The sequence below is a fragment of the Primulina eburnea genome, chromosome 15 (assembly GCF_022965805.1).
Source record: "Primulina eburnea isolate SZY01 chromosome 15, ASM2296580v1, whole genome shotgun sequence".
Classification (NCBI taxonomy): Eukaryota; Viridiplantae; Streptophyta; class Magnoliopsida; order Lamiales; family Gesneriaceae; genus Primulina; species Primulina eburnea.
The window spans coordinates 33,989,384-34,002,199 of NC_133115.1; the positions used below are offsets into that span (position 1 = coordinate 33,989,384).

General features: G+C 35.7%; 1 protein-coding gene and 1 long non-coding RNA gene across 3 annotated transcripts; both read left to right on the forward strand.

Annotated features, from left to right (window-relative positions):
* The first annotated feature begins 4,976 nt into the window (after positions 1–4,976).
* Positions 4,977–8,595, forward strand: LOC140815019 (prohibitin-1, mitochondrial-like). Of its 2 annotated transcripts, XM_073174116.1 has the most exons (7): positions 4,985–5,073; positions 5,183–5,271; positions 5,381–5,568; positions 6,232–6,348; positions 7,008–7,178; positions 7,589–7,801; positions 8,070–8,595. In XM_073174116.1, the coding sequence occupies exons 3-7, from the start codon at positions 5,392–5,394 to the stop codon at positions 8,247–8,249; spliced, it is 858 nt and encodes a 285-aa protein (XP_073030217.1). In that variant the 5' UTR covers positions 4,985–5,073; positions 5,183–5,271; positions 5,381–5,391; the 3' UTR covers positions 8,250–8,595. The 2 variants fall into 2 exon arrangements, with proteins under 2 accessions (XP_073030216.1, XP_073030217.1); XM_073174115.1 differs by lacking the exon at positions 5,183–5,271 and having other exon boundaries at positions 4,977–5,073.
* A 3,232-nt stretch (positions 8,596–11,827) lies between these two features.
* On the forward strand, positions 11,828–12,696 carry LOC140813860 (uncharacterized). Its single transcript, XR_012114021.1, has 2 exons — positions 11,828–12,194; positions 12,376–12,696. It is a non-coding gene; the product is annotated as an uncharacterized lncRNA (long non-coding RNA).
* The last annotated feature ends 120 nt before the right edge of the window (positions 12,697–12,816 follow it).

Sequence of the window (12,816 nt, forward strand, 5' to 3'; positions counted from 1 at the left end):
AGATCGGAACTGTTCCTGGCATCAACTCAATGCTGAAGTCTATTTCTCGAATCGGAGGTAATCCAGGAATCTCATCCGGAAAGACATCAGCAAATTCACACACCACTGGCAGGTCCGCCAATGATGGGCTCGATTTCAGTAAGTCAACTGAATATACCAAGAATCCATCCGCTCCCTTCTGCAATAATCGAGTCATATTTATTGCAGATATCAAAGGAATTCGAGCTCGAGAACCCTTACCATAAAATTTCCACTCCTCAGCCATCTCAGGTCTGAATCTCACTATCTTGTGGAAACAATAGACTGTAGCCCTGTACTTGGTTAATGTATCAATACCGATAATACAATCAAAGTCAGATATCCCAAGCACAATACAGTCCAACTCAATCTTATGCCCATCATACTGCAATATACAAGATTTCACAGACTTCACTGATATCAAACCTGTCCCTAACGGAGAAGAGACAGACACTACTGCAGACAACGACTCAATAGGTAACGCATGACTCAGTGCAAACCTCTTAAAATTAAAAGTATGCGATGCACCAGTATCAATCAAAACATATGCAGGATAACCAGAAATGAAACAGTTACCTGCCACAACATCATCAGGTGCATCCTGTGCCTGCTCCTCAGTCAGGGCAAACACTCGGGCCTGCTGTCTCGGAGGCTGGCTCACTGTCTGGCTTCCTCCTGGCCTTTGCTGTGACTGGGTAGACGGTGCTGGCTGAAAAGAATGAACAGCAGATGGTCGTCTACCTGCCTGAGTCGCTGATCCAGATGACTCAGCTGCCTGGAATCCCTGGGCACCTCTCTGGGAACACACTCGAGCAAAGTGTCCCTGCTGCTTGCAAATACGGCAGCTGCCAAACACTCCTCGGCACTGCTCAGTGGAATGCTTCCCTCCACAAGTATTGCAAATAGGTCCGGTATAGCTCTGGCTCTGTCGAGGACTCCCAGAACTAGAAGAACTGCTCCCTGACTTCTTGAACTGCTTTCCTCTCGTCTTCAAGAAGTCCTTCTTTCCGCCACTACTGCTGCCACCTTCAAATCGAGGAGGTGGTTGCTGGAATCCCGATGCTGGAAGCATAAACGAAGCTCCTCTCTGTCTCATCAGACCGGCTTCGGCTTTTTTGGCTCTGATACCACCTGTTGTGGGGACCCGGACGCTAATCCTGTTGTGGGGACCCGGACGCTAATCAAGTTCTTAATCATCATTGGGACTAATTAATCGATTATAAAACAGGGTCTAAAAATTTTGCTTTTTAAAATGCGGAACGCAGTGAAATCAAAACATATATACATATCAGTATATAAAATACAAGTCCTGTATCATAAATATTTATTCAAACTAGAGTTTAACAACTAATATCAAGTGTCCAAACCCTATCTCAGATCAAAGTCCGAAGTCTCCACTCTAACTCGATCTCTCCTCATCTCCTCGACCCTGAACATGTCCCACCTGTTGTCAAGTACACATACAAACAAGACCACAGCCGGATAATTCCGGTGAGAATATAATTCCAGTATAAATCAACGAAACATGCAATCATATAAACAAATATAAAGCATGTAATCAGGTAACAGATATATGTATCAAACTCTGAAACATAATCAATCATAGACTGTCGACATATACGTGACTTCACGTTTCAGACTAGACGCAATCCTAGTCTAGGGATCCCGGTTTCCAGACATTGGCATTCCATATCGACCAACAGTAATAGAAAAGACTCCAGTTCTATCCACGTCGATATAGTATCGATCACCAGTAATAGAGAAGCTCTGGTTCTATCCACATCAGTATAGTATCGATCACCAGTAATAGAAGAAACTCCGATTCTATCCACATCAATATAACATCGATCAACAGTAATAGAAGAAGTTATAATTCTATTCACATCGATACAATACTGATCACCAGTAATAGAATGAGCTATAATTCTATCCACATCGATAGCCAATTATCCAGTAGCAGACTATGGCACTTCCGCCAACACAATATCTCATGACATCGTGCAATGTGCCCGTGGTGATCCCACCACTATCAGGCACTTCTGTCATAAGACTCCTCATCTAATACCTGCTATCTATAATCACGAGAACAAGTATATCAATCAAATCAAATCAATAAAGTAAAGTATGTGATTTAGGGAAACTCAAGTCTAACCGACTCAAGTCGATCTCCCAATACCACATTGACTTATACCTTTCTTTCGTCGGTTTCTGGCTCAGTCGAAGTCCTGAATTCACAGTCTGTCTGGCAATGACAATATCAATAATCTCATGTCAATATACCTTTCAAATCAATATCAATCTGATCAATCTTGATTTAATTCAAAATCAACGGCATAACGGTACAAACTCAGTATTCCCGTCAATACCATATCACCAGATAACAGTTACAATCCATAACCCATATCCAATACAATCCGTAATCCAATCACAATTCAAATCTGTCTGGTATACATCAATATACCCTAAAAATTCATAACAATTCCATAATCAGTCCGTTCCTTAATCTGACTTCGATTCTATGATGTCTAACATGTCAAGAACATCATATATGAATTCCATTCAATTCTGACAATATCATAATTCTAAAACATGTCAAAACGTAGTAAAACTTACGTCCAGTTGTAGCCTACGTTGCCAGGAACTCAATACCGAAGTCGGATTTAAAATCAGACGGACGGATTCTTCACGGTTGAAGCTTGAAGCACAAGAAGCTAAACTTCCCTTCGGATTTCAATTTCTATCTCTAAGGATTATGTTGCACGCATATATATATATATATATATATATATATATATATATATATATATATATATATATATAGACAACTCGCGCATGCATCACGGCAAGTGGCTTATTTTTCTCCACGCACGTCGCACCGCGGGTGCGGTTCATTTCCTACCGCGGGTGCGGTGATGACCGCGGGTGCGGTGATGACCGCGGGTGCGGTGCTCGTGCTATACAAATAGCCTACCTTACTGCCTCCTCACCGCGGGTGCGGTGCTTCCTATGCCGCGGGTGCGGTGCTGCTCACAATGTACATTTCATAATTCTAATTTGAAATGTGCTTCTCGGTATTCCGATTGATCTTTTCATAATCACATGACATTATAAATCAATCCTTATTAATTACAGTGATTAATTCTCGGGCATTACAGTAGATCTCTTGTGAGACGGTCTTACGAATATTTATCTCTGAGACCGGTCAAAAGTAATACTCTTAGCATAAAAAATAATATTTTTTCATGGATGACCCAAATAATAGATCTGTCTCACAAAATACGACATGTGAAACCGTCTCACACAATTTTTTGTTTTAATCTTAATATTAAGGTATTTTCAAACAAACATCAGCAATCAATATTTTATAGTTTTTCTAGAAATTCATTCTCAATCGAAATAATAGTGAATGTATTCAATTTTGTTAGAGTCACGGTTGATCTCAAACAACATTTCAACTTCAAATTTGGAATATCTTTTTTGCAAATGTAACGATCATCAGAATAGTTAATAGTATACAAAAAAAATAATTGTTTCTTAAAAATAAAACTTAGTTAAGTAAAAGCCTTGGGGTGTAAATTATGTCCAATATCATATTTGTTAAATAAAAATATTGAAATAAAATATATTTATTTTAAATATTTATTAAAATAAAATACAATTATTTTAATTATTTAAAAATACAAAACAATTTAGATTTTTATGTATTTTAAATAAAAAATGAGCAGTAATTATTTTCTAAATAATAACTTATATTTCAAAAATCATGTCTATATTAATAAACTTTAATATAAATCATTTTAAAAAATAAAAAAAATTGGTAATTGACTCCATTTAATTACAAAAAATAAAAATAAAAAATTGGCCCACTCATGGTCTCTCACCCATAATCCCTCCCCATTTCTCCCAGACAAGCCACTTTTCTTCACACACAACAGAAATTATGGCAAGAAAATTGGGTAAATCAGCTGTTTTCTCTCCGATTAAAACGAAAATATGTTCCGTTCCTAAAATAAACAAGCTTTCCGATATCATTTTGCGAACCATCTCTAATTATTAAAAAAAATTATTTTAAAAAATGGATACCTTCTCCGGCGGGTCAGTGAGCCATTTGAAAGGCATGTGGGAGAGCAGGGGACGGAACGGACCGGACCGGACCGGACCGCCTTTGAAATTAAAGCTGGGTCACTGCATGCAGCTTGTGAATGAATTTCGCTGCTATTTCCAATGTTTTTATAATTTTATTTTATAGAAACGACCCAGCTGGACAATCGAACCGAAAAACTATTAAATTATATAAAATAACTTGACTAGTGGATCGGAATAAATGTAGGACCAGACCGGACCAGTATGAAAAATGAGAGCTAAATCCAACCCTATAGTCATTGCGATCCATTCCAGTTTGCGACTACAGTACTTGTTTAACAAATGTCTAAAACGAGAAGCCCATGGGATGGGCCAGCCCAACTTTTGGCCCTATCCTGTTAACATAAATACTGGCGTGGGCCCAGCCCATGTATATGATTTGTAGTTCATATAAAATTTGAGACAATGTATCATCTTTATATTGTTAAAACATTGTTCGGTACAATTGATTAAAATAAGATATATATTTTTATCTTATTTTATCTCACTGGTCGTATTTTATGAGACATATCTCTTATTTAAGACATCCATGATAAAATATTATTTTTTAGGACAAGAGTATTATTTTTTATTGTGAATATCAATAAAGTTGATCTCACAAGAAAACGATTCATGAATTGATATGCTATTGAAAAAAAAATGTCTATACCAATGAGAGAATGATCATTCTCATTCTTCATTTCTTATATTTATTAAAAAAAATAATTTTTTATTTAACTTAACTAGTATAAAACCATATTTTTAAAATAATAACAATAATAATATTTTAATAATAATAAATAATGTTGTCGAAATACCTAACAGGTAAACCTTTCCACCTTTACTGCCCACTAAAACCCTGGTTTTGTAGCTTTTTTCTTCGTTTCCATTTCTGTCAAACATACTTCTCTTCTCACCGTTCCAGCTCTCGAGGTATGCAAATTTCTTTATACGTTTCTGTCTGTCTAATCTGATTATTTATTTGCATTCGATTCCAGTTCGTTAATATTGCTTTTGTTTTTTTAATTGATTTTTTTGTGAGAGGATTTGGTGAGGGTGCGAATAACTTCTGATTTTAGTGGAATTATATGAGCCTTCTGAGTTTCTGCATCATCTCATTTGGCGATTGAGGTGTAGTTGGTTGATTCAATGAGATATGATTTTCATTTTCATTATAATAATATGTTAGATTCAGTATCCGATATTTGAGTGAATAATTGTGCATTTTCTACAAATGCAGGGGTTTACGATATGAATTTGAACAATGTCAAGGTACCGAAGATGCCTGGTGGAGGTGCAGCATCTGCTGTGATCAAACTTGGGATTGTTGCTGGGCTTGGTATCTATGGAGTTGCTAACAGTCTCTACAATGTTGATGGAGGGCACCGTGCCATTGTCTTCAACCGTATTGTTGGTGTCAAAGATAAGGTTTAGCCGTTTAGCCTTGCCTTTTTCTAGAGGATTATATTATATATTGCATATCTAAACATTATCTGTATCTGTAAAATTGTCGTTGACAAGTTCAAATGTCCTCTGGAAAGGGCTTGTTCTATCTTATATCTGTGGAAAATATATGGGACTTTAGAAGAGAAGATTATGTCCACAGTTTATGCCTTCTGTTAGTAGTTTTACTCCTTATGTTGCGTATTCTTCGATTGACGCTTCCCACCATAAATTCGAAGCTCTGAAAGAAATCGAATATCTATTACACAGCAATGTACGGAATATTGTTGGTGGCCATGTTAGGTCATGCAGTTGATCAAGTATTATCAATAATCTTACAGTTTGAAGCTTGACATGCTTTTCCTGCAAAATGAATTGCTGAAACTCAGATAAAAACTACTATCTTCTTCAATGTTTCCACACTTTATTTTGCATCGATTGATAAGAACATGTCTTACATCAGAGGCTCATCTTGCTCCCATATATACTTCTTCAAAGTTTGTAATTTCGTATTTTCATAACGCTGTCATCAACCCAAGGTCCTAACTCTATTACAACAAGTTACCATATCTTAAATTTTTTTTTTAAATCTTTATTCTATGAGATGTCTTGATATGTTGTATTTTTTCTTATATGCTCAACGTGCAGGTGTATCCAGAAGGGACGCATTTGATGATCCCATGGTTTGAAAGGCCAACTATTTATGATGTTCGGGCACGGCCACATCTGGTGGAGAGCACTTCAGGCAGTCGCGACCTTCAGATGGTGACCTCTCTGTCTCTCTCTCAAACACACACACACACTCTCTCTCTCTCTCCCTCAAAAACACACACGTCACACACACACACACACTCCTACCCCTAAGCCCCGCATTTGTGATATCATATGCGGTAGGGCCGGAAATCGCTGAATGATCTTGGACGGATTTGATGTTCACTGCCTGGTTTGAAATAATTGTCTTATTTACTGTTGCCATCTTTTTTGAATTGTAGGTCAAGGAACATAGAAAGTGGTTTCCATAAATCGCTTTGGTTTAGTTTTCATGGATGTACTTTTCTGAAGCTGTTCTATTCTGTTGAAGTACAGACCATTTTTCTATTGATCTTCTGAGCAGACTTTTGTTTTATTTCATAGTTTACTATGATCTAAAAAAACACTATGTTTCCGCATTCTGGTTGCCTTATGTACCTGCTCTCAGCTAAATTGCTTGATTTATTATTAGTCTACATTGAACAAACTTCTATTAATAATTTAATATCTTTCTGGGAAGTTCTTTTTAGCTTCATGGCTTGTTATGTTGCGGAAAAGAACCTTTACTTAACCAACAGATGATATTTTTACCCCTCCACCTGATGATATTTTTGGTGCCGCCTTGGTGGGGAGTCCTGAATCAAAACGTTTAATCAACTGTTTGACTGTTTCAGGTAAAAATTGGTCTTCGGGTTCTTACTCGCCCTGTGCCAGACCAGTTACCCACTATTTATAGAACCCTTGGTGAAAACTACAATGAGCGTGTCCTGCCTTCAATTATTCACGAGACACTGAAAACTGTGGTTGCCCAGTATAATGCTAGCCAGCTTATCACACAGAGAGAGGTAAATGGCTAGGCTAGGGATATTTGTTCTTTTTTCTTTCCTTTCTTCTAGTGGAGAATGGCTGCATTATGCGGTTGTTACATTATGTCAACAGTTGATTGACCCGTGCTTTCCCATTTTTAGAATTGAATATTCTCAGGATTTGTGATTTGTTTGCGAAACATTTTTTTGTATTTTACTTATGATGAATATAAACACTTGTTTCTTGATAAAAAGAGACTGCAACTAGGATTTGATGAGACCCTATGATTCAAGTTTGAATGTACTCGAAAAGTTTAGCATATTCTCCTTTCATAATTGGCTTGCATGCGCATTGAGGTTATGATATTATATACATTGAGCTTATGATATTATATGCAAATTCTTGATTACACGGAATTAGAAATTGACAGTAATTTTATTGTATATAGAACGTGAGTAGGGAAATACGGAAAATACTGACAGAAAGAGCTGCTTATTTCAACATCGCACTGGATGATGTCTCCATTACAAGCCTGACCTTTGGAAAGGAGTTCACTGCTGCAATTGAAGCAAAACAAGTAGCTGCACAAGAGGCTGAGAGGGCCAAGTTTGTAGTTGAAAAGGCCGAGCAAGACAAACAAAGTGCTATTATTAGAGCACAGGTAAAGACAAATCCACCATACATCGTTATTTTGTGAACACTTATTCAAGATCGGGATGTTGCATTTTCCTATTACATTAAAAAAAATGAAATGTGCAACTACATATATTCCTTTTTATGCTTCTCCTGTGGTTTCCTATGGTACTATGAGGTCAAGCTGGAGCTTTCTCCAGAGCAATTTTGTCCATCGCAAATTTTTTTTTTATAATTTTCTTCTTGAACTTGGGAAATTTCAATTGATCATTGCAAAATTCTCATTCGATTAACAGGGAGAGGCTAAGAGTGCCGAGCTGATCGGTCAAGCTATTGCCAACAATTCAGCTTTTTTAACGCTCAGGAGAATTGAAGCTTCTAAAGATATTTCTCATACTGTTGCAGCTTCAGGCAACAAGGTGTATTTGAAAGCTGATGAGCTGCTGCTGAACCTTCATGATCTGAGCAGAACATAAAAGGAAGTAAGTGGACAAGGTGGATAAAAACTCTCTGTTTGCGATCAAATTAAAATTTTCCGCATAACGCAGCAGTTAAATGAACAGGAGTCACTCTGGTTAGAGTTGGTATGATTTGACTGAACTCCATATAGTCTCATATTATGAGATTCATCAGTTACATCGTTCTAAACTGTGTCACAATGTCTTAGATCTTAATTATGGGGGCACATGTCATCTTTTGACTTACATACTATCTAATTTTTTGCTCACTCTGCCAGACAAAATTTGATGGTCTTGAATGTGTTCCGGCTCATCATCCCAATTGGATAGTTTACATATCATGTCTGAAAAATTATTGAGTTTTATTTCGCCTGTGATTGATGTGTCGATCGTTCTATATACATGAAATGTATTCGGAACATCAAGTCCATCTTAACCATCTTCCCTCACCCTAGAATCTAGAATACACAAAAAACTGCACCTACAAACTCTATAATATTTGTAACTGTTAAAGCACTAATAATTTATATGGTATAGTTGTTTTGAGACCTATGTTGATTGTCGGTTGAGTTTTTTGTCCTATCATGACTGGATGGACCCGACTTCATAAAATTTGTTGGGCACTTTATTTCGATTTGATAGAATCAAATATGATATCAAATTTTAATTATTATATTAAATATATATTTGACATAGTATCTTTGATCAATCGTTGCTTTTCTTTTCAATAAATAGTTTAACAAATATATTCCCAAGAAATTGTACACTAGCCTAGGCTTCATTCATCTTCAAGTATAGTTGGTGGCAAATTTTAGCGTAAGGTGGACCTCTGTTTTTGAACTTTTGAATCCCTTTTGGGCTAAAATTAACAGTGCATTCCTCGTCATTTTTTCATGTCCCTGTTTTCTAATTCACTCGACCACTTTAAAATGACAGGAAAGAACACAGTTCAAAAGATGGAGTATAATAATTATTTTTATCATATATTGAGCTTTGGTTTTTTCAAAGTTGGGTTTTGGAACATTAACTTTGATTATTTTTTTAATTTCAATCATATTTCATCAAAATGTTACGTGATACCAAAAAATACTGACATAACATAGATAAATACTGACACAACATCGAAAATTATTTATTAGTTGAATGTTATGTTATCAAATGTGTCAAAATAATTGAAAATTATAATTTAGTATATCAAAATCAAATTTTGAAAACTTATCGGATCAAAACTAAAACTTAAAATTTTTTATTTTCTCCAATGTTATTTACAATAATAGTTCTAATTTCGTTTGACGATTCTTGTAAACAATTCAGATTTTTTAGTATTGTAAAATTAATAAAAGCTCCGTCTATATATCTGACGTAGACACTCCGACGCTCAAGTCGATAAACAATTCAAAGAAAACTCAAAGAACTAAATAACTTCTATAAAATTAAGAGCATATCTTGAATTGTTTGGAAATTTCTCTATTTATAGATTTTTAAGAGCATCTAATGGGCTTGAGCTTCTGCAGTCATAATCAATATTTTGGACCTCAATAGTGCTAAACTCAATTAATTTTATTAACTCTACAAATAATTGGTCTTCTACCCATCAAATTGAAAATTTGATCTTTCATTCAAAGAGAGGGGTTAAATTAAAATTTCTGAAATTTTATTTGGGAAAAAGCTCGTGAAATATTAAATCGCACTTAAAAACTCGTGAAAAATTAATTAATATATGCATCATACTCCATTACCTTTTGATAATCCAACTAGTTAATCAAATTTAAAGTCAAAACTTTGTCCAATCGCAAGCTAAAATAAGTTAGTGGTCGAACTACTTCAAGTTCAAGAATATAAATTCAGAGTCAAAAAAGTAAAAAAAAAAATATGAATGACGCCGAATTAGTGAATGTGGTTAAGCGTATCAAAATTATATATTTACTAGGTGAGATGTCACATCCATTATATAACGGCTCAGCTCATTTGTAAATTTGTCTGCTTTAACTCGGAGTCTTACAGATTTAAAACGCGTCACAAGGTGTTGCTACACACTTAAAACAGACAATTTCACAAGTAGGCTGGAAAGCCCTTGGACAAAACCTCACATTGCCAAATCACGAGAGATATGTTGACCATTTAAATGAGCGTTTACAATTTCACAAGTGGAATGAGTCTAATACAGTTCAAGAAAATAGCTTTGGTCGGCGCAAGTTCGGTAAGTAGTGAGCTTTTGAGTGCCGAGGAGAATGGTCTTTCTGCCTTGAAACAGCCGCAAATGTACCCCTCAAAAGGCCACCGCATGATGAATGAGGAGATTTCAGTGGGAGAAACAAGGGATTTTCTTGGAGTCGGGATCCAATCTCTTTGTCACCCACCATCAATCAATGGATGGACGTGATTCTTGAAACCGTGCAATATGGCAATCACCGGGGACCAAATAACATGTTGTTTTATCAGCATACATCATCACCAACGAATTTCAACGGTTTTTACAAATAACTTGAAGGTTGATATTACAGATGGAAATTATAAAGTGGCGTACTACTTTGATGCTGAGAGAGAATGTGTTGGATAAAGAAAAGGGGAGGAATTTAGTATTTGCAAACTTTGCAGAGAAAAAAGGTAGAGTTGAGTGGCGAATGAAAGCTAAAAGATGCCGAAGAATTGATAGAAATTTTAAAATAAAAAGTTCTAAAGGTACTTCAGGAAGAGTAGATCCATGCATATTCTATTGAACCCATGAAGAATGTTCCCTTTGAGAATGGTGACTCTATTTGTTTTGTTGAAAGTGGGCATCTATAGTGGGGGAAAAGGAAGGAGGCCTTTTGGACTCCATTATTGCTATGTTGTTATCTTCTCAAACTCAAATAGCAAAGCCTAGATAATTCGTGCATGTTTTGATCATTCTACATCTTCAAATATCAGGTGGTGACCAACTTCTTCTATTTTTTTTTAAAAATAAATAAATAAATTTTGCATATATATATATATATATATATATATGTATGTACATGTTGTGCTGCTTATATTAATTTTAATATTTTTTATATTTAAATTGGTTGGTGTTAAATATCTGAATTCTTTAACAGTAGTGAGTTGAAATGCAAGAAGAAATGATTGGGGTTACTAAGCTCTTAAAAGGAGATTGTTTCTTGACTCTTTTTGCCAAATATTAAATCGACTATGAATATTCACTTAAATTTTAAGTTGCGTTTGGATTAAAGGATTTGAGTGAATTTTATCTCAACTCCACCTTTCAAATCTATTATATTCATTTGATTCAAAATTAAAAGGAAAGATTTGAATATCTTGTGTTAGTCAAGTACATTTGTATACTTGAGTTTCAAATTCATTACTCGAGTCATTCAAATCGATGAATTTACAAATGATTTGATTTGAAATCTTTTCACGTATCCAAATCCAAGGATTTAAATGCAACCTCGGCTTATTTCATTGCTCGTTTATATTTCCTGCTTCCTACATGTGGGGCTTGGCAAGTGAATTAAATATAGAATAAGTGACCATAAAAAACTCTTAATAATTCAAAATTTTGTCATTAGTTATTATTATTTTTTTTAAAAAAATAAAAATCTTGTCGCAAGTTTGTTTGTTTTAAAACAATGTGATGGGCTTGGATCGGATCCTAATATTCCAATTGAAAGTCTTAAGCGCAAAGCCCAATACAAATCCCTCCTCCACACTGAAATTCTACGGTCGGGTGGAACTTCCGGGACAGTACACTAAATGAAATTTACGGACTTGCCGGTGATCCAGCTGTCCGTTCATCACACGCGCCTCTCTTCTCAGCCAGACAACGGATCGATGCAGGTCGGCACCTCCGTCTGGCCCTGCTCTTTGGTTCTCGTTAAATTTTCTGAGCGCTGGTTATCGTGTCCCGCTGGCCACGCCCTTACGTTTATGTTTTCACAAAGAAGAAGAACATGGAGGAATTGGTTTCTTGATTGATTCTCGAATTTGGTGAGAATATTGTAATTAAGCAATGCAAAAATTCTCAACTTCGAATGATTGAAATGTTTGGTTTGGAATTGACGATGAAAAGTTAGTGAATTATACTTCATACATTTAAACAAATAAGAAAGAAATCACTCCATCTTGATATAAAATTGCCTTTGTATCAATAATCCTCGTTACTTAACAGAATGTGCGTAAAGGTGAAGTCTTTAGCTGTTTCCTACGACAGATTGGGAATTTTGTTCATTTCTCGGTATGGGCTTTATTAATGTTCAAGGCAGGAGCTTGACTGGAAAATTCCCTACTATTTAAAGCCATGATATGATGTCTGCCGACTGAATTAAAACGGCCGATTCTACAGTTTTCATGTCACTGTCTGCCTGTTCAGATCTTTAACCTGGTACGTGTAAATTTGGGAAACTTGATCATCTAGTTTTTGTCATATATGTTGTAGACTCAATCCACTGCAGATTCCTGTAACGTATTTTTAAGATTTAGTTCTGAAATAGTATGTTGTGGTACGAAATCGATAACTGTATGGATATATCGAACTGTATAGATATATCGTGATGACTACTAAGCTGCGGAAATTCCTTGAATGAAGTTCCGATAATAGAAACAAGAGCTA

Coding starts and splice junctions, on each gene's coding strand:
- LOC140815019 (XM_073174115.1), top strand. CDS start 5,392: ATGAATTTGAACAATGTCAAGGTACCGAAGATGCCTGGTGGAGGTGCA. Junction 5,569..6,231: donor TTGTTGGTGTCAAAGATAAG/GTTTAGCCGTTT, acceptor CTCAACGTGCAG/GTGTATCCAGAAGGGACGCA. Junction 7,802..8,069: donor GTGCTATTATTAGAGCACAG/GTAAAGACAAAT, acceptor TTCGATTAACAG/GGAGAGGCTAAGAGTGCCGA.